The sequence below is a fragment of the Amblyraja radiata genome, chromosome 19, assembly GCF_010909765.2.
Source record: "Amblyraja radiata isolate CabotCenter1 chromosome 19, sAmbRad1.1.pri, whole genome shotgun sequence".
Lineage (NCBI taxonomy): Eukaryota > Metazoa > Chordata > Chondrichthyes > Rajiformes > Rajidae > Amblyraja > Amblyraja radiata.
The window spans coordinates 8,944,738-8,972,009 of NC_045974.1; the positions used below are offsets into that span (position 1 = coordinate 8,944,738).

Here is a 27,272-nt window from a genome sequence, read left to right on the forward strand (position 1 = left end):
AAGGTTTCCTGACACGACACAAAGCCTTGTGGCTTTGTAGATTAATTGGCCTTGTAAAATTGCCCCCAATGTGCAGGGAGTGAATGAGAAAGTGGGATAACCTAGAACTAGTGTGAATGGGTAATCGATGGTAGGTGAGGACATTGTGGGCCAAAGGGCCTGTTTCCCTGCTGTATCCCTAAACTGAACAGTGTACACAGGAGAAACATTAGCCCACCTGGAAATAGACACAAAAAGCTGGAGTAACTCAGCAGGACAGGAGAGAAGGGATGGGTGTCGATATTGACCCAAAATGTCAAATAGAAACATAGAAAATAGGTGCAGGAGTAGGCCATTCGGCCCTTCGAGCCTGCACCGCCATTCAATATGATCATTGCTGATCATCCAACTCAGTATCCTGTACCTGCCTTCTCTCCATACCCCCTGATCCCTTTAGCCACAAGGGCCACATCTAACTCCCTCTTAAATATAGCCAATGAACTGACCTCAACTACCTTCTGTGGCAGAGAATTCCAGAGATTCACCACTCTCTGTGTGAAAAATGTTTTCCTCATCTCGGTCCTAAAAGATTTCCCCCTTATCCTTAAACTGTGACCCCTTGTTCTGGACTTCCCCAACATCGGGAACAATCTTCCTGCATCTAGCCTGTCCAACCCCTTAAGAATTTTGTAAGTTTCTATAAGTTCTTTCTCTCCAGAGATTCTGCCTGTCCCGCTGAGTTACTCCAGCCTTTTGTGTCTATCTTGGGTGTAATCCAGCATCTGCAGACCCTTCTTTCACAGCCCACCAGGAAGTCTGTTTCTAAACTATATTCACGCTACTGGCTGGGAGTTTACAAAAATGTTCATCTTTATAGATGCTGTAATGATGGTTCAATTCTGATCATATGCAGAGTATCACTTGACATTTTACTTTCCTACAATAGAAACTATTTCATTCATACGTTGATAAGTTGCAGGAGCAGAATTAGGCCATTCGGCCCATCAAGTCTACTCCGCCATTCAATCATGGCTAATCTATCTTTCCCTCTTAACCCCATTCTCCCCACACTCTCGCCTTCTTCCCACAACCCCGGACACCCGTACTAATCACAAATCTATTTATCTCTGCCTTAAAAATATCCATTGACGGCCTCATCGTCCGTCTGCGGCAATGAATTCCACAGATTCACCACCCTAAAGAAATTCCACCTCATCTCCTTACTAAAGGTACGTCCTTTTACTCTGAGGCGAAGGCCCCTGGTCCTAGACTCTCCCACTAATTCCAATTAAACATGTGACGATAAACCTATGTGGGAAATTTACAGAACTAATATGTCGACATAAATAAGACATCATTACTCCACTCCAAGATGAATTGAAAGCACTAAACCATAGGTCCCAACACTCTTGCCTTCAGCACCCACCCACTGCGAACACCTGGCAATAAATCACAAAGCTCGTTGTGTCTTCTCAACTGACCCTGTGGGTCAGATTCCTATTGGATCAGTCGATGACAATCATTTGCAGATAAAGCATGAATCCAGATCTAAAGATCACTAGTTCACTATTAAAATCGGCCAAAAGCACCCTTAGGGAAACTGAGTTAGCAAGAACAATTCTTGCAAGTGCCACTTAACCCTGTACAGCTGCTTAACCCTAGGCACCGAGGGGTTGCTGAAATAGCACAGACACTTTTGCACTGGTGGAAGACAGCATTGGTTCTTGTGTCTGAATTGGGTCTGGAGAAGGATCTCGACCCAAAAGGTCACCCATTCCTTCTCTCCAGAGATGCTGCCTGTCCCGCTGAGTTACTCCAGCTTTTTGTGTCTATCTTTGGTTTAAACCAGAATATGCAGTTCCTTCCCACACATTGGTTCTTGAGTGACTGGGCATTTTAGAGTTATACAGTGTGGAAAAAGGTCCTCTGGCTGAACTTTCCCACACCGACCTACTTGCCCCATCGACAATAGTCCCACCTGCCTGCATTTGGCCCAAGTCCCTCTAAACCTATCCTATCCATGTACCTGTCTAATTGTTTCATAAACGTTGTGATAGTCCCTGCCTCAACTACCCCCACTGTTTGAATTGAATGTTTTATAGCTAGACAGTTATGTTATCAATATGTAGGAAGGAACTGCAGATGCTGGTTTATACCAAAGATATATACACAAAGTACTGGAGTAACTCAGAGGGTCAGGCACAGGTGACGTTTCGGGTCAGAACCCTTCTTCAGATGGAACCCTTCTCCAGCCTGAAGAATGGCTCCAACCCTAAACGTCCCCTATTCCTTGGCTCCAGTTAAATGATCAAAGTGGATAAACGTGGCTTTTTGTGCCTATCTTTGGTGTGATACCAAAATTATGGATTGTCTGGAAAGTTTAATCATTTAAATTCTTCGCCGTAGCTATTTATCCATTTCCTTGTTAGAACTAGGTTATCTGAAGGTGAGAAGGTCACGACCGCTCTGTATATTTCTTTTATCCTCCCTCTGCCACTGTATTACAGAGAATGCGATCGTTCCAAGGTCTATGTGTCAGAGGAAGGATTTTTGTACAGACTGTAAAAACAGTTTACCATGAAACAGAAATTGGTGCAGCGAGTCAAATAAAATAATTTCAGATGATTTTGATATTCTTTAGAGTACAAATTATCCCAGGCAATGTTTTCAAATAATCACTTGATGCACGCCTATCAAGTTCCTATTTCCATTATTTTAATGAAAGCATTAGGCCATTTATTTTCAATGCATATGTTCAAATAATGGAGCAAGGAATTTGATACCACTACATTAAAAGCTCAGACGTTTATGTTGTTCATGGTGATTTCCAGATCATATTGTTTAAATCTGCACTGTGGAGGGTCACAGAGTGAAGCACGTTCATGTTATTTGGCGAAGTTTGGTTGACTAGAGTGTATGACAAGACAGTCTATTATAGTGTAATCCACTTTAACATCACAAGAATTTTAACGGAGATAGAGCTCGGGTATAGGGCCAGTGTACGCCTGGAACAGGGGTTGTTTGACGCACCCTGCAAAGAGGCAGGCATAGCTGGGGCCAATGCGGGTGCCCATAGCCACGCTTTCACTTGGAGGACTTGGGAGGAGAAGTTGTTAAGGGTGAGGACTAGGGTGTTAGTAGAAGGAAATTGGATGGTTCTGCGGTCGAGGAATAAACGGAGGGCTTTAAGGCCTACGTGGTGGGGATGGAGGTGTAGTGTAACTGAACATCCATAGTAAAGATGAGGGACTCTGAAGAAGGGTCTCGACCTGAAACGTCACCCATCCCTTCTCTCCAGAGATGCTGCCTGTCCCGCTGAGTTACTCCAGCACTTTGTGTCGATTTTTGGTTTAAACCAGCATCTGCAGTTACTTCCTTCACAAGAATTTTAATACATTGAGCACATAGAAACATAGAAATTAGGTGCAGGAGTAGACCATTCGGCCCTTCGAGCCTGCACCGCCATTCAATATGATCATGGCTGATCATCCAACTCAGTATCCTGTACCTGCCTTCTCTCCATACCCCCTGATCCCTTTAGCCACAAGGGCCACATCTAACTCCCTCTTAAGTATAGCCAATGAACTAACCTCAACTCTCTTCTATGACAGAGAACTCCAAAGAATAGAAACATAGCACACCAATCATCCATTTTGATTTTAACCTGCAGCTTATTTTAATGGTTATCCCTCCTGAAAATTAAAACAGCTCCATGTTACCAGGCCTGCAACCCATGTTAAATTTGCTGATTGGAAACATAAGTGCTCATGTTTTCCCAATGATGATCACCTCACTTTAAATAACTTTTTATTCAAGAATTGTTGGTAATGAATCCCGATCCTAAATGGCCTACCCCTTTATCCTTACACTGTGGCCCCCGGTTTTGGACTCCCCCAACATCGGGGACATTTTTTCTGCATCTAGCCTGACCAGTCCCTTAAGAATTGTATATATTTCTATAAGAGTCCCTTCTTCAGTCAGACGAAGAGTCTGAAGAGGGGTCTCGACCCAGAACGTCACCTATTCCTTTTCTCCAGATTTGCTGCCTGACCCGCCGAGTTACTCCAGCACTTTGTTTACGCCTATCTTCGGTGTATACCAGCATCTGCAGTTCCTTCCTGCACAAGTATAGATAAAGTATAGCTAACACCTTAGAACCTCCAGTTTAAATTCCATTTGGAATATTTTGGAGGACCAGGAAACTTAAAATGTAAAATTTCAACTCTGCAACTTTTTAAAGGATATGAGGCAAACAACCTGCATGTGGGAAATGGCTACAGGAGAGGAACACACATGGGTTTGTATTTTGGAACAGGGAATTGAGAACTAATTAGAGTATTGAGTTTTTTTTAACCTCATATTTAATTAGCTCATTGTCCCTCGTGTCAGCGATCAATCTTTGTGTTGACAAACATACTAAGAGTTTGCCCAACTTTTGTCGGCTTATGAACATTGTGAAAACAATGGAAACCTAAATCTCCCAAAATGAACTGAAACCTATTCAGCAAGGGATCAGCAAAATACAATTGCTAACCACACAGATCCAGATTTGTGTAAGGAAATATGAAGCAATCAATTTCCTCGCAAAGACAGCGTGCAAAGAAGACAAAAGGCACATACCAAACATATGCACACACATTCAGAGTCATGTTCTTCACAGTGAAAGAAGGATACTTGATAGTTCTAATTGGCAGACATCACAGATATCATGTGACAGCAGGTGATTGGCAACTTCTACAAGATAGATACCGTGAATTTTCTTTAAGTTAACCCTACCTCCTATTAGGAACTGGTTACTACAATGTCTTGATTTGTGAATCAATTAAGAATCGCCTCAAAATTGGTTCCAGCATCTGTGGTATGTGCAGGAAGGAACTGCAGATGCTAATTTCCACCGAAGATGGACGCAAAGTGCTGGAGTAACTCAGCGGGACAGGCAGCACCTCTGGAGAGCAGGAATGGGAGGCGTTTCAGGTCGAGACCCTTCTTCGGACTGTGAGTTCGGGAAAAGGGAAACGAGAGATATAGATGGCGATACAGAGCGATATCGAACAAAGAAATGGAAGAGAGACGTAAAAAGCTGGAGTAACTCAGTGGGTCAGGCGGCATCTCTGGAGAGAAGGAATGGGTGACGTTTCGGGTCGAGACCCTTCTTCAGCCTTGAGACTTCAGACTTGAAGAAGGGTCTCGACCCGAAACGTCACCCATTCCTTTTCTCCAGAGATGCTACCTGGCTCGCTGAGTTACTCCAGCTTCTTGTGTCTATCTTCGGTTCAAACCAGCATCCGCAGTTCCTTCCTGCGTATACTACAGATGCTGGAAACACTATAGGGGCGATTCTTAATTAATTTACAAATCAAGACATTGTAGTAACCAGTTCCAATAGGAGGCAGGGTTAACTTAAAGAAAATTCATGGTATCTATCTTGTAGAAGATCTGCATTCACGGTATCGATCTGCAGTTCCTTCCTACACAAAGAAATGGAAGCTATGCCTAAAAATAATGATGATCATGGAAGCATCCATTGTTCGCTGTGGGCTGGGTGAAAAATGAGATATGGGCCTGTCCCACTTACCCAACTTTTTCGGCGACTGCCGGCACCCGTCATATGTGGTTTTCAACATGTTGAGAATCCAGCGGCGGCCAGAACAAGGTATGACTCTTTGGGCGACTACTCCCGACCGTACAGGCTTCACCCCACGACATGTCGCCAGGGTGTCGCCTGTACGGCCGTGAGTCGTCTCCTCAGTCGCCCAAACAGTCGTAGCGTCTTTCCGGTCGCCGCTGAATTTTCAACACGTTGAAAATTTTCGCCGACCTGCAACGATCTATGACGGGTGCCGGCAGTCGCCGAAATAGTCGCGTAAGTGGGACAGGCCCATAATAATACTGTAGAATATTTGGTTTTGGACCTCTCTGGTATTGTTAGGTGGGGAGTCTGGTCTACAGAACTCAAGCCAACAAACCGGTGAACAGGCCGCCAAGTTGTTTCAAGCTCTTGCATTATGCATGTCGCTGGCTGTGAGAGGTAGCATCTTCTAATTGCAAGCAGTCCCACAGTTTTGATTAGTTATCAACTGTGCAGGAAGTGTCTGCAACAACTAAATTCCTTCTTGCAATTATGTGAAACATCTGTACAGAAAGGCAACAAGCCAAGATTTAGCATTCAGGGATTATCGTCGACTTTTTCTAATACCCATGAAATCACCGATCTTTTTGTTCCTTTCAGTTCTTTTTTACTGCATCGGAAATATTTGCAACACATTGACACGGTATTTTCGAAAATTCATGTTGGTCACCAGCCAATCCAGTTGAAAGCCTTTGACTCAATTTTATTCAAACTAAGAAATAAAATGTTTCGCAACTGTGACTTATATGTCAGGCTGGTTGGGGCTTGAATCTGAACACGGAGCAACACGCAAAATTAGGATTACATATATTAATCTGTCTAGAGAGGGCAGACTTTGCACGTTCACCCTGTTATGGATCGCTGTGAACAACACGATTATTATCAGTTTAGTTTATTGCCACAGGCACAGCTGGGGTGGGAGGCTGCAACTTTCACGTGGTCCACCCTGTTTCGACTAATGCAATCAACACGACGTGCACAAACAAATAGATCAAATAGAACAAGTTGACCTACAACTTTAAGGGCCTATCCCACTTAGGCGACTCTTTAAAGCCCAGTCCCACGGTACGAGTTCATTCCAAGAGCTCTCCTGAGTTTGCCCTGATTCGAACTCGGAGATTTACGGTAATGGCCACTCGTAGGTACCCGGGGGTCTCGTGGACATTTTTCAACGCGTTGAAATATCTTCACGAGTCTTCCCGTGCTTACCTGCCGTTAGCGAGTCTTCCGGAGTACCTGCCGTTAGCGGTACGAGCCGCTAAGAGACGTCCCCGAGCTCCGACGTACCCGCTACGTTCATTCTCCGTGCTTACCATGAGTTTGATTTTTTTTTAACTCGGGAGAGCTCTTGGAATGAACTCGTACCGTGGGACAGGGCTTTTAGGCGACTGCCAGGGACTAGTTTTAATGGAATTCACCTACGACACCTGTCGACAACCTACGGTAGCACCTACGACAACCTACGACAGCAAATTGTTTGCCACTGTCGCTGAAAATTTTTAAACATGTTGAAAATTTTGAGGCAGGCGCCCATAAAATTGCCTAGGTGGGACAAGCCATTTAGGCTGTGCACGCCATACGCAAGAAGAAGTGAAAAGCGTTTGTTGTGTGCTAACCAGCCAGCGGATGGACAAAATGCATAGGATGGAACTGCAGATGCTGGTTTAAACCGAAGATAGGCACAAAATAACTCAGCGGGACAGGCAGCAACAGCTAACACTTTATCATCCTTACTGTTTTGCATATCTTTCATTCATTCGTTCAATATCTCTCTACATCGTTGTCTATATCTCTCGTTTCCCTTTCCTGTGACTCTCAGACTGTGAGGAAGGGTCTCGACCCGTAACGTCACCCATTCCTTCTCTCCAGAGATGCTGCCTGTCCCGCTGAGTTACTCCAGCATTTTGTTACTATCAGTGGATAGACAATACACGATTACTATTGAGCCATTCACAGTATACAGATACGTGATAAGGGAATAATGTTTTGTGCAAGGTAAAGCCAGCAAAGTCCGATCAAAGATCGTCTGATAGTAGTTCGGCACTGCTGTCTAGTTGCAGTCGGATGGTTCAGTTGCCTGATAACAGCTGGGAAGAAACTGTCCCTGAATCTGGAGGTGTGTTTTTTCACACTTCAATACCTTTTGCCCGATGGCATTACATCCTGAACGGACTTTTTCTTGCAGACTGTTTCAGCAATAGATGCATGTAGTTGGCACATTTAATTGGCCATTATCAAAATGAACATGTTTTGGCACACCAGACATGCAGTGTGTAAAACAGTAACACCACTTATCAAATTCAACTCCCTGTGTACTTCATCTAGCTAGTTAGATTTTCATTATTTGTTTCCTTTTTGTGGCTGTGGCGGCCCGGCTCGGGGCTGGAACGGCGCTCCCGTGAGGGCGGCCCGGCTCGGGGCTGGAGCGGTGCTCCCGTGGGGGCGGCCCGGCTCTGGGCTGGGACAGCGCTCCCGTGAGGGTGGTCCGGCGCGGAGCTGAGACGGCGCTCCCGTGAGGGCGGCCCGGCGCGGGGACGGTGCTCCGGTGGCTGGGGCGGCGTTCTGGCGGCGGCGACCTGAATCCGAGGCTCGGCTGCGGGCCAGCAGGCGACATCGTCGGGAGCTCGCAGGTCACAGGCTGGTGCCTGTTTTCCGGAGCTCCCGCGGCAACAGCTGCGTCCGCTGGACTGGAGGGCGGCAGCTTCGACCACCCCCGGGCCGCGGAGCTTGAACCGGCCCGTTCGCGGAGCTCGGTGAGCCGCGGGACTGACTTACCATCGTCCGGTGGGGTATCGCCTCAGCGCAGAGGGAGAAGAGGAGGGAAGAGACAGTAACCCTAAGATTTTTGCCTCCATCACAGTGAGGAGGTGCCTGGTGAACTCACTCTGGTGGATGTTAATTTGTGTTTATTGTGTGTTTTGTTGTTTATTATTACATGTATGGCTGCAGGCAGCGACATTTCGTTCAGACCGAAAGGTCTGAATGACAAATAAAGGATCTAATTCTAATTCTAATTCTTTTTGAAGATTTTACTTCATTACTTAAGGGCCTGTCCCACTTGGCCGTCATTTGCGTGCCATTTACGCGACCTGGTAGTGAGTGGGTAGCGCGGGACGGGCACATGGAGTGGCGTGGATGAGTGTGGAGTTGCGCGCGGTATCGCGCAGCGCTCCAGGATCTCAGCGGGTCAGGCAGCACCTCTGGTGAAAAAGAATAGGTGACGTTTCGGGTCGAGACCCATCTTCAGACCCAGATCAGTCCGAAGAAGGGTCTCGATCAGAAATGTCATCTATTCCTTTTCTCCAGAGATGCTGCCTGACCCGCTGAGTTACTCCAGCTTTTTGTGTCCAGCCTTTCATTGTACCTTGGTACACGTGGAGAATGGGGATAAGAGGGAAAGATAGATCAGCCATGATTGAATGGTGGAGTAGATTTGATGGGCAGAAAGGCACACCAGCACCTCTATGTTCTTAGAGGTTTAAAGGGTTGGCATGCAAACAAACAACAGCAGATGCACTGTAGGAAGTATCTTGGCTGGATGCATCATTGTCTGATACAGCAATTCTAATGCTTAGGGACATTGAGTATGAGCATGCAGAGAGTGATGGACCGAGCCTGGACCATCACGAGCACAGCCTTCCCCACAATCGGCATGGTGGCGTAGAGCTGGAGTTGCTGCCTTACAGCGCCAGGGACCCGAGTTCAATCCCGACTACAGGTGCTTGTGTGTACGGAGTTTGTACGTTCTCCCCGTGACCGGCGTGGGTCTCCTCCGAGATCTTCGGTTTCCTCCCACACTCCAAAGACGTACAGGCTTGTAGGTAAATTGGTCAGGTATAAATGTAATTTGTCCCTAATGTGTGTGTAGGATCATGTTAGTGCGTGGGGATCGCTGGTCGTTGTGGACTCGGTGGGCCGAAGGGCCTGTTTCCACGCTGTATCTCGAAAACGAAAACTAAAACAATCAAGACATCTGCCTCTTGAAGGCTGCATCTATCATCAAGAATCTTGAATGAAGCCATTCCCCCTTCTCACGGCTAATATTGGATAGGATCTACAGAGGCCTGAAGCCCCACATCACTTGGCGAAGGAACAGCGTCTTTCCGACAACTATCCGCTTCGTAAACTGGCCTTCACAACTACTAACCTACCTCAGCATATATCATACCTCATTTGGAGCTTCCCCGACATCATCAAAGATCAAAATATTTTTGCCTGTTCCTGTAAATGGCTGTGAATGGCTCGATTGTAATCATGCACTGTCTTTCTGCTGACTGGTTAGCACGCAACAAAAGCATTTTACCTCGGTACATGTAACAATAAACTAAACTGGACAGGCATGGAAGCTCCTTGTTGGAAACACACTTCAAGAAACACACTTCAAGAGAAGATCAAAATTTCACTTTTAATTTTTGCTCAACAAAGTGCAAAATGGAAACGAATTGAAGCCTCTTTGGTAGTCAAGGTGAAACGGGTCCATTTACTATGATAGATATGTCACGTAAAAATCTATAAAGTGAAAATCATTTCTGTCCTTCAATCCGTTCTTCACACAACATTGTTAACAACTGGGTATTGAATTATTTCAATTCAGTATAAAAATGGGAACAGTCAAACCATTTCATTTCATTTCTATTCTACTCTCAGTAGCTTTTGCATGCGCCACTTCTTCGATAAACAGCAAGCGATTATCTATTTACGTCCAAGTGCACAGAAGCCACAAAGACTCAAGCACGATCTGAAACACATTAGCCTGTACCATACCTGCAAACCAAACATGCACTTTAGCTACAACAACAACAAACATACACAACATGCAAGCTTCACAAGCAAGAGGCTAGGCAATGCTGTCGTTATACACACGTGGAATCATATAAGGAAGCCATCCAAGTTGATGGAGAAAAGCTGGGCATTTGTGGAAGGTTAAGAGGCAGACTTGGGACCTTTGGTAGGCTCACGTTAACAAGGTTATTGGTGAGGTTCCTGTGGGAGAGAGAACCAGGACAAAATCAGAGACATCAAACTGTAAGAATTAAGTGACAATGATGTCCAATCGATGCTGTGGAGGGGTGCGTACTCTCCACTTCAGGTGACCAGTTGCCTCTTCATAATAACGTGGCTCGCTTCCAATTTAAATCTCGCTTCGATTATTTGAGCAAAGACATGCAGACTGTCAGAAGACACCACCTTATAAGAGAGGGGAAAACGTACGTAACCCACAGTCTACAATTCATGATTATGGACCTCTTCATAACGGATTTTGTTTATTGTCATTCTCTTGTCACTTTCACATCGATTTTAAATCATTTTAAATGAAAGTATCAAGTGGCGGCACGGTGGCGCAGCGGTAGAGTTGCTGCCTTACAGCGCTTGCAGGGGGCCAGAGACCCGGGGATGATCCAGACCACGGTGCTTGCCCGTGACCGCGTGGGTTTTCGCTCCGAGATCTTCGGTTTCCTCGCACGCTCCAAAGACGTACAGGTTTGTAGGTTGATTGGCTTGGTATGAATGTAAACTGCCCCTAGTGTGTGTAGGGTAGTGCTAATGTGCGGGGATCGCTGGTCGGTGCCGACTCAGTGGGCCGAAGGGCCTGTTTCCGCGCTGCATCTCTAAAACTAAACTAAACTAAGTGTCCCCAATGTAATATCAGTGTGATACCACCAATGCAATTTTAAAGCAACAACAATTCTAAAATCTAACCAAGAAAGCACAGCAACATATGCAGATGATATATTTGCCTCCTTCGCATTTTATGTTGATCTATATGCGATAAGTTATAATGCTAACTAGGAATCAATGTCTAAAATTCCTTTTCCATATAACCATATAACCACATAACAATTACAGCATGGAAACAGGCCATCTCGGCCCTTCTAGTCCGTGCCGAACACTTACTCTCACCTAGTCCCATCTACCTGCACTCAGACCATAACCCTCCATTCCTTTCCCGTCCATATACCTTTTCATTTCATTTCACTGCACTATTATTTGGATATCATAGAGTATGCAAGGAATGTGGTGGCATCTAGAAATTATGAATCTTAAATAAACAATAAAAATCTAACAGCCATCTTTCCTTGCTGATTTTGATTATCAAAAATAAAGTTAATAGCTGTCTCACTGTGTGAAATTCTCCACTTAATCATTTGGTTTTCAAGTAACACATGAGGAGGGAAGAACATTAATCTATGGCATGTATTATTGGAAAAGACAATTAAGGGCTTGTTATTGTAGAATTCATACATTGTGAAACAATATTCCAAAGATATGAAATTACACTGACCACCCTTTAAAATAGTACCTCAAACACTGCCAGGATATTAATATCCCTACACTCCGGCCTTCTTATCTTTGATATCTTAATACTGTTGAAAGGAATCAAAGCATGAAAACAAGCATTTTACCAATGGTCGCTATTCCAAACACTCTTTGTGTTCTCTCCACGTGTGACAACTTTGTGTTGGGTCAATTGGAATCCTCTAACTAAGATCCTAACATAAAGCACACTTTGGGGCGGCACGGTGGCGCAGCGGGAGAGCTGCTGCCTTAAGGGCCTGTCCCACTTTCCCGAGCTATTCACAAATTCTCCCGAGTTATTCACCAATTCTCCCGAGTTATTCACCAATTCTCCCGAGTTTTCAAACTCGCAGAATGTTCGTAACGAGTCCGTAGGAGTCCGTGGATATATCATAGCGGCTTGTTATGCCACCGTAGGCACTCGGGGCATCAGGTAAGTCGGGACGTTTTTTCAGCATGATGAAAAATGTCCACGAGTAAATAAATAGCCCCGCCGGCTACGACTGGCATAACGAGCCGCTACGATATATCCACGGACTCCTACGACCTCCTACGGACATTCTGCGAGTTTGAAAACTCGGGAGAATTCGTGAATAACTCAGGAGAATTCGTGAATAACTCGGGAGAGTGGGACAGGCCCTTTACAGTGCCAGAGACCCGGGTTCGATCCTGTACGGAGCAGGTACTGTCTGTACGGAGTTTGTACGTTCTCCATGTAAGATGCGTGGTTTTCTCCGGGCGCTCCGGTTTTCTCTCACAATCCAAAGACGTGCAGGTTTGTTGGTTAATTGGCTTCGGTAAGATAGTAAATTGTCCTTCGTGTGTATGTAGGATAGTGCTAGTGTGTGGGGATCGCTGGTCGGCACGGACTTGATGGGCCGAAAGGCCTGTTTTCACGCTGAATCACTGAACTCAAACTAAATCCCCTGCATGTGGCTATCTGCTGCAAAAGCCTCTTAACACCGCTATAGTATCTGCCTCCACTTACAAATCTGACAGCCTGTTCAGGGCATCCATCAACCTTTCTATAATAAAATCTTGCAATGCTTATCTCCTTTAAAATTTTCCCCTCACATCTCCTTTAAACTTTGCCTCTCTCATCTTTAAACTCTGTATCTCTACGCTGTATCTCTAAACTACCGGCACACTCGTGAGTGATCGTGACTTGATGCAGAGTGTTACTCTGTTTATTATAGAGCCACACTTTAACATGGCACCATAGCATGCAATCCTATATCTAACTCTGAACCAACATACAGGCATCATTCATGTATGGATAAGGAAAATCTTTGAACAGATGCATCTCCGGGGACTTACTTTACAGGTTGCCATGTTTCTTGTTCAAAGCTTTTATGAATGGACTGAGCGATCGCCGACTCCATCAGGTCAATGTAACGTACCACCAGAGGAATAAATAATTCTTGCAAATGTTTGTGATATTTCCCATTGCACAAAAGCGCTACGGAAAAAACAAAGTGCGTGAAATTAATTACAGTGCAGATTTGTGAACAAGCATTTATGATACAAACACAATTTGTAACTTAAGGGTGGCGGGTATAGGGGACAAGCTGCCAGAAGAGGAAGTTGAGGCAGGTGCTATCACAACATTTAAGAGCCCTAACTCTGTTATAGCGGACAATCGGCAATTACGGACACCATTCCCCCCCCCCCCCCCCCCCTTCCCTACGGTCCGTTAAAACAATGGGTAATCTGTATTTACATTTCACCTTTTAGCGATGTGTAAATTATTTAAATGGATTGCTGAATTGCCTCACTTGATTCGATATAAAATCTTAGGCCTCATGTTTTGACAGCATTTACCAATCTAGTTTTCCACATCCCTTCATCTGAGGGTAGAGTACGCATAAGACCATAAGATGTAGGAGAAGAATTAGGCCATTCAGCCCGTCGGGTCTACTTCAACATTCAATCAAGGGGTTATGGAGCAAAGGCAGGAGAGGGAAAGATACTGTAGATCAGCCATGATTGAATGGCGGAGTAGACTTAAGACAGGCACTAAAAGCTGGAGTAACTCAACGGGTCAGGCAGCATCTGTGGAGAAAAGGAACAGGTCAAGAGCCTTCCTCAGGCGGAATTCTGCTCCCAGAATTTATGAATTTATCACAAGGAAAATTAAGGCAGCCTAAATTATACTTGGAATGGAAACTGCGGGAGTTTAAATCGGAACTGAAGCATCTTTGAAACATGCAAGTGCCATTGTTGCCATTTGCAAACCTAAGCCGAGACCATCAATTCAACAACATTTTGTGAGTGTTCCACTTAAAAAAAGAAGGAAAAAAAAATCACATCAGATTACTTTGTTACAGCCTATTTCTAAAATGGATCCACTAGGATTGAAAGTTCATGAGGAGTTCAAGGGTTTCGCATCTAAGCCTTTGGAGTTTCATACTTGTCTTTTCAAAAACGATAAATGTATTAATTCTGTGAACTGAGAAAAGCGGTGAGCCACTTTGACACGCAGAGCTATTTAAGTGCGTGAGGAAGAAAGTTATCAGAAGCAATCTGCGGAGTAAATGGATAAATAATTAGCTGGGGGAGGGGGTGGGGGGTGGGGGGAGCACACACAGTCTGAGGAGGGGTAAAATAGACAAACTATCCTGTAAGAAGGAACTGCAGATGCTGGTTTAAACGAAAGGTAGACACAAAAGAACTGTAACTCAGCGGGTCAGACAGCATCACTGGAGAAAGGAATAGGTGACGTTTCGGGTCGAGACCCTTTCTTCAGGCTGAGGGTCAGGGGAAAGCGAAAGGAGAGATAGAGACGGTGATGTATAGGGATATAGAACAAATGAATGAAAGCTTACATCGCAGTGATATGAATATTGATTTCCCTAACATCAAGTAACCCTTGCTTTTCCCCCTCTCTCCAGCCCTCCCCTTACTTGTCATACCAGCTTCAAAGTCGTCTTGATGAGTCTGATTGTCTGTACTCATTCTCACCCAGGCCACAGCAAATAATGTGTAAGAAGGAAATGCAGATGCTGGTTTAAACTGAAGATAGACACAAAAAGCTGGTGTAACTCAGCGGGACAGGCAGCATCTCTGGAGAGAAGGAATGGGTGACATATCGGGTCGCGAAGGGTCTCGACGCGAAATATCACCCATTCCTTCTCTCCAGAGATGTTGCTTGTCCCGCTGAGTTACTCCAGCTGTTTGTGTCTATCCACAGCTGCTAACAATGGCCTGTTTCGTTTATCATCGTTACCTTTTTGCATATCTTTCATTTATTTGTTCTATATCTGACAATGACAATAAAGGCATATCTATCTATCTATCTATCTATCTATCTATCTATCTATCTATCTATCTATCTATCTATCTATCTATCTATCTATCTATCTATCTATCTATCTATCTATCTATCTATCTATCTATCTATCTATCTATCTATCTATCTATCTATCTATCTATCTATCTATCTATCTATCTATCTATCTATCTATCTATCTATCTATCTATCTATCTATCTATCTATCTATCTATCTATCTATCTATCTATCTATCTATCTATCTATCTATCTATCTATCTATCTATCTATCTATCTATCTATCTATCTATCTATCTATCTATCTATCTATCTATCTATCTATCTATCTATCTATCTATCTATCTATCTATCTATCTATCTATCTATCTATCTATCTATCTATCTATCTATCTATCTATCTATCTATCTATCTATCTAGTGCCCAACTTGTGCGCCCAGGACCAGAAAAGACTGCAAAAAGTTGTAAACACTGCCCGGTCCATCATCGGCTCTGACCTCCCTACCATCTTGGGGATCTACCACAGTCGCTGCCTCAAAAAGGCTGGCAGCATCATCAAGGACCCACACCATCCTGGCCACACACTCATCTCTCCGCTGCCTTCAGGTAGAAAGTACGGGAGCCTGAAATCTGCAACAACCAGGTTCAGGAATAACTATCTAGGTTCCTGAACATCGGCGCCCCGCAGGGTTGCGTTTTATCACCTCTTCTGTACTCTGTATACACACATTTTTGCTGTTCACACTCTGACTCTGTCTTGTTATTTAAGTTTGCAGATGACACATCTGTGGTAGGTCTTATTACCAATAACATCGAAACCGTTTACCGTAGGGAAGTAGAGGAGCTAGTAAGGTGGTGTGAGAACAACAACCTCATACTTAACATCTCAAAAACTAAGGAGCTGGTTGTTGATTTCAGAAAGAAGGCCACCCCCCTCCTCCCTCTCTTCATCAATGGAGAGGTGGTTGAGAGGGTCACCTTCTTTAAGTTCCTCGGGACCACCATACATCAATCCCTATCATGGGAGCTCAACACTAGTCTCATAATCAGTAAGTGCCACCAGCGACTCTACTTCCTGCGGCAGCTTAAAAAATTCAGGGTCAGTCGACCAGCCATGACCCACTTCTATAGGTCTACCATAGAAAGCATACTCACATTCTCCATGCTTGTCTGGTATGGTCACACAACCTCGCAGGATAAGATTCGGCTGGAGAGAATAGTGCGCCGAGCTTCTAAGATCACCGGTTGCAGCAGACTTCCCTCAGTGACATCACTTTACTCAACAAGACTCACCAGAAAGGCCAAAAAAATCATAGCAGACCACTTTCACCCGGCACATCACCTCTTTAATCTCCTCCCATCAGGAAGGAGATATAGAAGCATTAAAAGTAATACATCTCGCTTCAGAGACAGCACCTACCTCCAAGCCATCAGATATTTGAATTTGCACTAATCACTTTGCACTTTCTTTTGCACTTGCACCTACGTTTAACATGACGCTGCTGGGTCCTGTCCTTCCTGTATATATTGTCCTTCGTACGATATTGTCTGTATTATTTATTATTTATTGTGGTGTATGTGGTGGATGTATTGTACTGTATTGTATCTGTCTGAGAGCGAACCAAGACACATTCCTATCAACTTGTTGACATGGCAATAAACTTCTTGAATCTTGAATCTTGAGGAATAGCTACTTCCCCCCCCCAGCAATCAGACTAGTAAACTCAACTCAAACAAAATCTGAACTTTAATTAGCCTATTGCACTTTATATGTTTATTTATGTGTGTATATGGTATATGGTATATGTGGTATATGGTATATATGGTATATGTGTATATGGTATATGGACACACTGATCTGTTCTGTATTATTTATGCCTGCAATATTCTGTTGTGCTGAAATCAAAGCAAGAATTTCATTGTCCTATCTGGGGCACATGAGTCTCAGTCTGAAGAAGGGTCTTGACCCGAGACGTCACCTATTCCTTTTCTCCAGAGATGCTGCCTGGCCCGCTGAGTTACTCCAGCTTTTTGTGTCTGTCTTCAAGCTACCCTGTAGTCAGCAGGAAAAATGCACATTGAAGCATCTGAACACAGGAGAGAAGCAAATGAAAAGACAGCTGATAGAGTGCGCATGGAGGAAACTGACGTGGTCCACATCGACCATCGATCACCCGTCCGCGCTAATACTATGTTATCCCTCTTCCTCACCCACTCCCCACAAACTAGGGACAATAATAATAATAATAATAATAATAATAATAATGGATGGGATTTATATAGCGCCTTTCTAATACTCAAGGCACTTTACATCGCATTATTCATTCACTCCTCAGTCACACTCGGTGGTGGTAAGCTACTTCTGTAGCCACAGCTGCCCTGGGGCAGACTGACGGAAGCGTGGCTGCCAATCTGCGCCTACGGCCCCTCCGACCACCACCAATCACTCACACACATTCACACACATTCACACACAGGCAAAGGTGGGTGAAGTGTCTTGCCCAAGGACACAACGACAGTATGCACTCCAAGCGGGATTCGAACCGGCTACCTTCCGGTTGCCAGTCGAACACTTAGCCCATTGTGCCATCTGTCGTCCCAATTTACAGAGGGGCAATTAATCTACAAGCCCGCACGTCTCTGGGATGTGGGAGGAAACCAGTGCAGCTGGGGAAACCCATGCGGTCACAGAAAACCATGTGGTCACAGGGAGAACGTGCAAACTCCACAGGCAGCATTCGAGGTCAGGATCTAACCCGGTTCTCCAGCAGTGTTAGACAGCTCCACCAGCTCAAGTTTGCAGCATTGGCAGTCTTTTGTGTCTTCTCAGAATGCTGGTACTTTAATTTTGGAGGCTGAGCACAGTGGACTAAACCTAATATTTTTCGTTCCCTCTTCTTCTTCTTCTTGCGTATGGCGTGCACAGCCTAAAGTTGTAGGACAACTTGTTCTATTTGATCTTATTTGATTGTGCACGCCGGGTTGATTGCATTCGTCGAAACAGTGCAGACCAACAATACAATACAATACAATACGGTTTATTTGTCACATTGCACATAAGTGCAAGTGAAATGAATATGTCAGCAGCGGTACAATGATAAAGAACACACACAAAAACACAATAAAAATTTAACATAAACATCCACCACAGCATTCATCACTGTGGTGGAAGGCACACAATTTGGCCAGTCCTCCTCCATTTTCCCCCGTGGTCGGGACCTCAACCCTCCGCAGACGTTGCTGCGGGCGTCCAGATGGTAAAAGGACAAGGTACAAGTCCAGGTAAGTCCAGAGTCGGCTCTTCCCCACCGGAGACCGCGGCTTTAAGTTGGTGTAGGCCGCAGGCCGGCGGTCGAAATTTAAAGTCCCCGCCGCGCCGCAGACAGAAGCACCGCAGACTGCAGGGTCGGCGGTCGAAGCTCCCCTCCAGGGGGCCACGTGAAGGTTGCAATCTCCCACCCCCTTTTTCGTTCCAATAGCCAAGGATGAATTTCCAGGAAAATCGAGTTTTATTTCAATTCATGCAATGATGTGAAGAAAGCAAAGGCATTTTCTTGCATTCAGTTTTGTTCATCAAAGTGCAGGCTTGGCAAGAGTACAGGGTTGATACACCAGAATTAAACCTGGGTTTATATTGAAGGCACAATCTGCACAAAGGCGAGGACTGCTCCCTTGAGGAATGTCAGCTCAAGTTGTGTAGTCATGAAAGCATTGCAAGGGGAAGATGCTGGGTCTCATTTGCTTCGTTGAAACATGGATAAGGGAAAAAGTTTTGGGCCTGTGCTCACTGGAGTTTAGAAGGATGAGAGGGAAGTGGGAGATTTCATTGAAACCTACCGAATAATGAAAAGCCTGGATAGAGTGAAGAGGACGTTTCCAGTGATGGAAGACTCTAGGACCAGAGGACACAACCTTGGAATAAAAGGCTGTACATTACATTGGAGATGAGGAGGAATTTATTTAGCCAGAGGGTGGTGAACCTGTGGAATTCATTACCACAGATGGTTGGAGAAGCCAAGTCATTGAGTATTTGTTGGGTTCTTGATTAGGAAGGGCTTCAAAGGTTAGGGGGAGAAGCCATGAGAATGGGATAAAGAGGGAAAGAAAGATCAGCCATGATTGAATGATGGAGTAGACTCGACGGGCTGAATGGCCTAATTCTGCTCCTATGTCTTTATGGTCTTATACGGCCTATCTAAATGTTCCCAGTGTTGGGGGGGGGGGGGGGTCCAGAACCATGGGCCACATTTTAAGAATAAGGGGTAGGCCACTTAGAACGGAGATGAGGAAAAACCTTTTTACCCAGAGAGTTGTGACTCTGTGGAAGGCCAATTCACTGGATGCTTTCAAGAGAGAGTTAGATAGAGCTCTTAAAGATAGCGGAGTCAAGGGATATGGGAAGAAGGCAGGAACGGAGTACTGATGGTGGATGATCAACCATGATCACAGTGAATGACGGTGCTGGTTCGAAGGGCCGAATGGCCTACTCCTGCACCTATTGTCTATTGTCTACTCTCAGACAAAGGGTAGTGGAAAAATTGTCAAAAACACGAGACATAAGATTTGTGATCAAAACAAGTGAGGTAATCCATTTAAATAATTTACACTTTGTTAATAGGTGAAATGTAATAAAAGAAACCACAAAAACCCTCCCTTGGTTCATTAAGCCCATTTTACATATTATGTTAGATTCATTAGCGGCGATATGCTTTTGATTATTAAAAACAGTAAGGACTGAAAGAGGCTCGATGATTTAATTCTAAACGAATTAAGACAGAATGAATTTTTTTTTCTTTAAATACATTAATCACATTTATAAGGCTATTTTAATAATCACACTCTGATCATTTTGCCTTCGTTATTGCTCAGTCAATTATCTTTTGCCTCCTGATGTCAATTCTTTCTTGCCGACTGGTGTTTTCTTTAAATTGTGCACGATTCTGATTCTCAACGATCGGTACGTTGCAATAAACCTCGCGGGCAAGTGAAGAGGCAGCGGAGGTTTGGGTATGTGGTGATACGAAAGGTAAATCGCAAGAGTCGTTGATTTTTTTTTTCTTCCTCAGGTGTTGTTTTCCATCTCTGAATGCCCCGGCAGTAAAAAGCACACCGCTTCATTGTTATAAAAACAGGGCTGTATGTGCTTTGTGCTTAGCAGCGAGTATCACTGTCATTACTATTGCCACTGCCTCCCGCTGAGACATTGTGACTGCTGCTCTGCCTTCACAGTTGCTCTAACTACTTATCACATCCCTTAAGACCAGGCAAAACAAGATCTTCTGCAGAGGAGGCACACATTATTTTCCACACAGATGTTACTTCTGCTGTGCATAGGCAAGCCTGGAGTCCAATTTCTGAAGCCATCCCCGACTGAATTAAACGGCCGCAGTAGCAAGTCACCCCCTCGGCTTCACTAATAACATATTAGGGCAGAGAGTGGAGTTGAACCCCCAGCCAACTGGCAACTAAACAACCAGCGAGCTTGTGTGTGGTGTTGAAGGTGATTGTGCTGATCAATCATTTAGAGCAGGGATCACTTCTACTGGTGTGGTTGGACTGGGTAGAGGCAGGGGGGGTCTGGGCAGTGATGCTCTGTATGTTGAGTTTAAGATGGAGAGTTACAGTTAATTGTTTTATAACTCTGCTATTGCCACTCAGTGAAGAGTCATTTAGGGTTTACTATTTCAACCACGCATGAGAAATAGAAATAATCTGTGCCCATGACTTTTGACTTGGACCCAAGTTCATTGGTATCGAATCTACCGCAAAGTTAGAATTTAAATTGTTACACGTCTTGCTGCAACTATGACCCAGCTTCAATCCTGCCCTTGGATGGCGTCTGTGCGTGGAGGTTGTACGTTCTCACTGTGACTGCGTGTGTTTCCTCCAGGTGCTCCGGTTTCCTACCACATCCCAAAGATTTGAAGATCAATTGGCCCCAAGTGTGTGGGGAGTGGATGAGAAAGTGGGATAGGATTAAAAATAGCGTGAAGGGGTGGTTGATGGTCGGTATGGACCCAGTGGGCCGAAGGGCCTGTTTCCATGCTGCAGCTCTCAAACTGCTGGGAGAATTCAGAAGAATCAGGTAGCATCAGTGGAGGGAAACGGACAATGTTTCGGGTTGTGACCCGGATGAAGTGGAGGGGAGTAGAGGTGAGGGGAAGGTGTGTGGTTAAGAGCTAGCAGGTGAAAGGTGGATCAAGGTGTAGGCTAATTGGCCTCTATAAAATGGCCCCTAGTGTGTGGCGGATTTAGATGAGAATGTGTGGTAACATAGAATGAGTGATCAATAGTCAACGTGAGCTTCGGGGGGGGGGGGGGGGACGAAGGGCCTATTCCCGTGCTGTATCTCTAAAAATCATGTACAGTTTTGTATGTAGTGTATATATTTTTTGATGAAGGGGAGAGTGTTAGCAGATGGAAATTGGCTGGTTCTGCGGCCGAGGGAGAAACGGTGGGCTTTAAGACCTTCCTGGTGGGGGATGGAGGTGTAGAGTGACTATGAAGTGGGAGGAGTCGAAGAAGAAGGGTCTCGACCCGAAACGTTACCCATTCCTTCTCTCCAGAGATGCTGTCTGTCCCACTGAGCTATTCAAGCATTTTGTGTCTATCCTCTTGTGTAACATATCCCTTTAGTTTCCTATGATCATTTAAAGAAAGATTAATTGCAGAAAATGAGTTGCCTATCCGATCCATAAGATCATAAGTGATAGGAGTAGAATTAGGCTGCTCGGCCCATCATGTCTATTCCGCCATTCAATCATGGCTGGTCTATCTCTCCCTCCTAACCCCGTTCTCCTGCCTTCTCACCATAACCTCTGATACCTGCACTAATCACAAATCTATCTATCTCTGCCATAAAAATACCCACTGACTTGGTCTCCACAGCCTTCTGTGGCAAAGAATTCCACAGATTCACCACCCTCTGGCTAAATACATTTCTCCTCATCTCCTTCCTAAAAGAACGTCCTTTAATTCTGAGGCTATGACCTCTGGTCCTGAACTCGCCCACTAGTGGAAACATCCTCTCCACATCCATTCTATCCAAGCCTTTCACTATTATGTATGTTTCAATGAGTTCCCCCCATCATTCTTCTAAACTCCAGCGAGTACGGACCCAGTGCGGACAAACGCTCATCATAGGCTAACCTACTAATTCCCGGGATCATCCTCTTAAACCTCCTCTGGACCCTGTCCAGAGCCAGCACATCCTTCCTCAGATATGGTGCCCAAAATTGCTCACAATATTCCAAATGTGGCCTTACCAGCGACTTATAGAGCCTCAGCATTACATCCCTGTTTTCGTATACAAGCCCTCTTGAAATAAATCCCATGATCAACTTAAGTGCCAGTTAACCCTGCAACACTTGCCGTTTTGCATGCAGTGTTGGTGCTCCTGGTCGGAAGTAACCAGGACATCTTGTGAAGGAGTTTGGAGACCCATCCAGGTCCCACCATGTTCAAGAACCGTGATCACCAGATTCAAGAAGAGCTTCTTCCCACGAACCAGCAGACTCTTGAACACTGCACAACACTAACTCAGCTATGAACTGTTACGTACTGTGTCTTGGGATGGACTCCAGACTTTGGTTGTTTTTGGCATTAGTATTAGAGTTAACAAGTTATAAACTTCTTGCAGGCAAATCAGACCACTTCCAAAAGACATGGTATGCATCTATCGACTTACTACAAGTATAAGGTGCAACAGTACTCTGAAAAGAAATGGTTTCAGGATCTGGCAAGGGGGGGATGAAAAATACGAAGTTGGTATATCCCTTTCTGCTCTGTCTTCTTAATAGAACTTTTGTTTCTTTTTCTCTTTTTTCTTTTCTACGGCCTATTTCTTAACGTTTTTCTCTAACTCTTCGCGTAATGGGTCTTTTTTCTTGATCACTTTTTCACGCAATCACGATTCTTTCTCATTTTCTTTACTTGTTTCTCTTTTTAAAGCTTAAAAAATGAAGTGGTACAATAAATGTAATAAGTTATATTTGGCTTGGATTATTGTAATGTACTTTACTTCTAAAAAACCCCCCAAAAAAAAAATTTTGATTATTATATTTACATTTGCACCACATTTACACACACTTAACACCAGCTAGGAGCTACTACGGATTGTATCTTTGGTTGGACTACAGACTTTGGTTGTTTTTTAGCATTAGATTTACAATGATTAATTTATTAAATTTTGAATATTACATTTATATTAGACCAAATACTACAATTATTTTTTTGGCATTCGCTTCACAGTTATTATTTATTAAATTTTGATTATTATGTGGGCGGCATGGTGGCGCAGCAGTAGAGTCGCTGCCCGTACAGAGCCAGAGGGGTCAAGGAAAGAGCGTTCACGTCGCGGCCCTGTTTCCGCCAATCTTTCCACCGCACAAGAAGCGACAAGACAGACACCATTGTGTGCCGATGCCGAGAGGTGTGTTCAGCTTTGGCTGAGCAACTTCTAATCTTGTGTGTGGACTCGATAAGGAGAAGGCAGAGCCAGAGAACCAGGTTTGATCCTGACGACTGGTGCCTGTCTGTACGGAGTTTGCACGTTCTCCCCGTGACCTGCGTGGGTTTTCTCAGTCCGGGATACTCCCAACACTCTAAAGACGGAGAGGTTTGTAGACTAACTGGCTTGGTATGATTGCAAGTGTGTGCTGTGTGTGTGTGTCCCTAGTCTGTGTAGGATAGTGCTAGTGCGATCTGATGGAAAGATTTTTAAAGGTAACTCTAACCACAAGGTTGATGACAGACAATGAAGAGCAAAAATAGAAATAGACAGGAGATGACAATAATCACAACAAGGGGTTGACTGAGCTATGCTGTAATGTTCTACTAGGTCAGACTTCTGGAATCATATGTTTGTTTTATTTGGGTGTAAGGATTTGGTGCCAGGTTACAGAATACAGGTTTGACATCCATTGACAATGGATAAATAATAATTAGTTCCTGGATTCCTGTGCTGCAAATTATAAGGGTGGCGAATCAACTAAATGTCAATTCAATGTCACCATGTCTGGCTCCATGGAGCACAGGCCCTTCATAGAGCTCTATGGAGAACAGGCCCTTCAACCCATAATGTCTGTGCCGTACATGATGCCGTGTTGATCTGATCTGAGGATACAGTGTGCAGAAGATAGTTCTCAGTGTTGGAGCGAATCACTTCTGCACGCAAAGTTCCATGTCTGCAATGGGGTGGAAGTGAATCACACAGTACCCTTGTATATGGAAGGTCCGGTCTGAAGGTTGTTAACAGAGGGGAAGAAGCTGTTCCTGAGTCTGCTGGTGCACGCTTGCAGGCGCCTTTACATTCTGCTGGGCAGGAGCAGGGAGAAAGCAAAGATCCTACAGCGAGCAAGATAGATCACTCGACGAAAAAGACGTAGTACGGTCATGGGCAGATTCATGGGTAATTTTTGGCCCCATTTCCGTAACCGGCTTCCGCCTCCACAACAAAGATCATGGGCAGATTCATGGGTAATTTTCGGCCCCATTTCCGTAACCGGCTTCCGCCTCCACAACAAAGATCCCATAGGATGCTAGTGCGGAGACGGAAGCCGGTTACGGAAACATCCTCGTAAAAATAAAAGTTATTTTTTGTAAAAATCTTCTCCTCATTTTCAGAATTTTAATTTATTAACACAAACTGTTCCCCCGCAACGTTGATTACACTGCGAGTCGGGTCGGGTTACGGAAATGGATGACAAAAAGGCCCACGTTCCGCTCCGTTGCGTACTACACGTCAGCCCATTGCATTTAGCAGGAGTGGTCTATCTTGCTCCGCTATAGGATCTTTGGGAGAAAGAGGAATGATTGGAGTGAGACAGGTGTTTGATTATATTTTTGATACTGATTATAATTTTAATTATGATTATAAGATAAGCCAATCTCATTTGCCTGCATATAATCCATATCCCTCCATTCCCGGCATAGCCACGTGCCTGTCTAGGAGCCTCTTAATCAGCCATGATCATATTGAATGGCAGTGCTGGCTCGAAGGGCCGAATGGCCTAATCCCGCAACTATTTTCTATGTCTGTATCCTCCCATCAACTCCATGTCTCCTTGCTCTGTCTCCTCATATGTTCATGCTCTCTTCTAGATGCCACTTGTGTTTGCAATATTCTCAATCTTTCCACAAGCACCCGAGTGCACAGGTTTAAGGGAGGAGGGGAAAGGTTTTCGTAGGAAGCTGAGATGCAAATATTTTACTCTCGCTCTCTTCTTTTATTCATATCCTTTGTTACTCTATCACTGTCTTATATCTCTCTCTCTTCTCTCTCGCTTTCTCTGTCTTCTCTCGGCGATATCTATCGGTTAATAGTATGTCTAACCTAAATCTATATATTTCTATCTTATCTGTCGAATATATTCGATCTTCGTGATATATCTTTTTCTTCTCTCCCTGTATCTTTTCTCTCTCTCTCTATCTGTCTTCCATCTTCTTTCTCTCTCTCCCTCTCTCTCTCTCTCCTCTTCTCTCTCTTTTCTATTCTTCTCTTTCTTCTCTCTTCTCTCTCTATTTTCTCGCTCTCTCTCGCCTCTTCTCTCTTTTCTCTATCTCTCTCTCTCCTCCAATATCTCTTCTTCCTTCTCTCTCTCTCTCTCTCTCTCTCTCTCTCTCTCTCTCTCGCTCTTTCTCTCTTTTTTCCTCTCACTCTCTCTGCCTTCCTCTCTCTCTCTCTCTCTCAATTCAATTTTTTTCATTTTAAAAACTTTATTGGCATGATAAAAAAACATTGTTATATTGCCAAAGTATAAAACATGACATACATACAAGGCACGGCCTTGTTGGCTTCGGAAGCCGCGGTCTCCGGTGAGGGAAGCAGCCGTTCCAGGGTTCCCATGCCGCTGAGAGGATTCTCCCGACGCCGGAGTACAATCATCCGGCGAGAACGGCCTGGAACATGGGGCCTCCTTAAAGGCAACTGTGGAGGCCTCAATAGGCCCGACTATTGGTGGACATGGGATGGGGACTGGACACTGTGCCTTCCCTCATAATGGGAACCAATGTGGAGGGATGTTTTTATGCTTAAATTTCTTTATTATTGTTATGTCTGTATTCTTTCTTTATGTGCTGCATTGGCAAGAAGCATTTCACTACACCTAGGTGTATGTGACCTCTAAAATAGTAAGATTAAACGAGAACTTACCAGTTTGAAGTTTGATCTGTATTTTATGAGGAGTTACGATGAGGGATTACGTGAAGAACCCGCTCAGCGCGCAGGCGCGGCATACTTCCAAGCAGCGGTGTGGAATCACAGGTAGACACAGTTATTTGAAGTAAACATAGTAAAGATAAGGAGACATCAATTTATTAGTTTGATCCATATAATGAGGGTGGGAGCGGAGGGCACGTAATCCCTCATCGTAACTCCTCATAAAATACAGATCAAACTGCAAACTGGTAAGTTCTCGTTTAATCTTACTATTTTACTTCGGAGTCACGTGAGTGACTACGTGAAGATTTCAAAGCTCTGTGATTTCAAACCGTGTAACAGTTTCATTTCACTCACTGCCGAAGTTCTTGAGGGAGGAAGTGTTATCGTAATCAACCAATGAGTCTATTTGTAGAAAAACACAATGGTATTTTTTAAACAATAACAACAAAGAATTAAGTTGCTCCCCTGGGCTTAAATTAAATATTTGCAGTTCGTAAATCTTTACTGCAAATAAACCAGGTTTTGCCAACGGCTTATTATAAAATTTCTGAACGCTCTTTTCCCCCCCCCCACCATCCTGCTGTAGCCAGGATGTGGTCTATAGGCATGTCCATTCTTTAGCCGTCGACATGGATGCTGCCCTGGTGGAATAAAATTTGTACATGTTAGTGTTTATCCCAGCAGTTTCTAGCACCTGCTTGAGCCATCTCGCAATGGTTTGGCTCGTCACCCGACCGTAAGGTTTTTGTGACTGACCCACAAGGCTTTTCATCTCCCTCGAATATTTTGGTTGTGTCTATGTAGGATAGTAGGTGGGTCATGGCACATAACCGTGGTTCTGGTGGGTAAGCCACGACTGGATTAGGTGTTCCTGGTCTGCTCTGTTTGATCAGTCGCTGGATAACGACAGATCTGGTC

The 27,272-nt window shown here is 44.4% G+C and overlaps 1 protein-coding gene across 6 annotated transcripts in view; it reads right to left on the bottom strand.

Annotated features, from left to right (window-relative positions):
• The window catches only part of cadps2 (calcium dependent secretion activator 2), a 393,466-nt gene that overhangs the window by 76,930 nt on the left and 289,264 nt on the right, over positions 1-27,272 (bottom strand). For 3 of the 6 annotated variants that reach the window (XM_033037622.1, XM_033037624.1, XM_033037623.1), the window contains 2 exons: positions 13,223-13,364; positions 10,472-10,591 (listed from right to left, as the gene is read on the bottom strand). In XM_033037622.1, coding sequence (XP_032893513.1) covers positions 10,472-10,591; positions 13,223-13,364 — 262 coding nt within the window. The remainder of the gene's footprint in view (positions 1-10,471; positions 10,592-13,222; positions 13,365-27,272) is intronic. The other 3 variants (XM_033037627.1, XM_033037625.1, XM_033037626.1) reach the window with 1 other exon arrangement.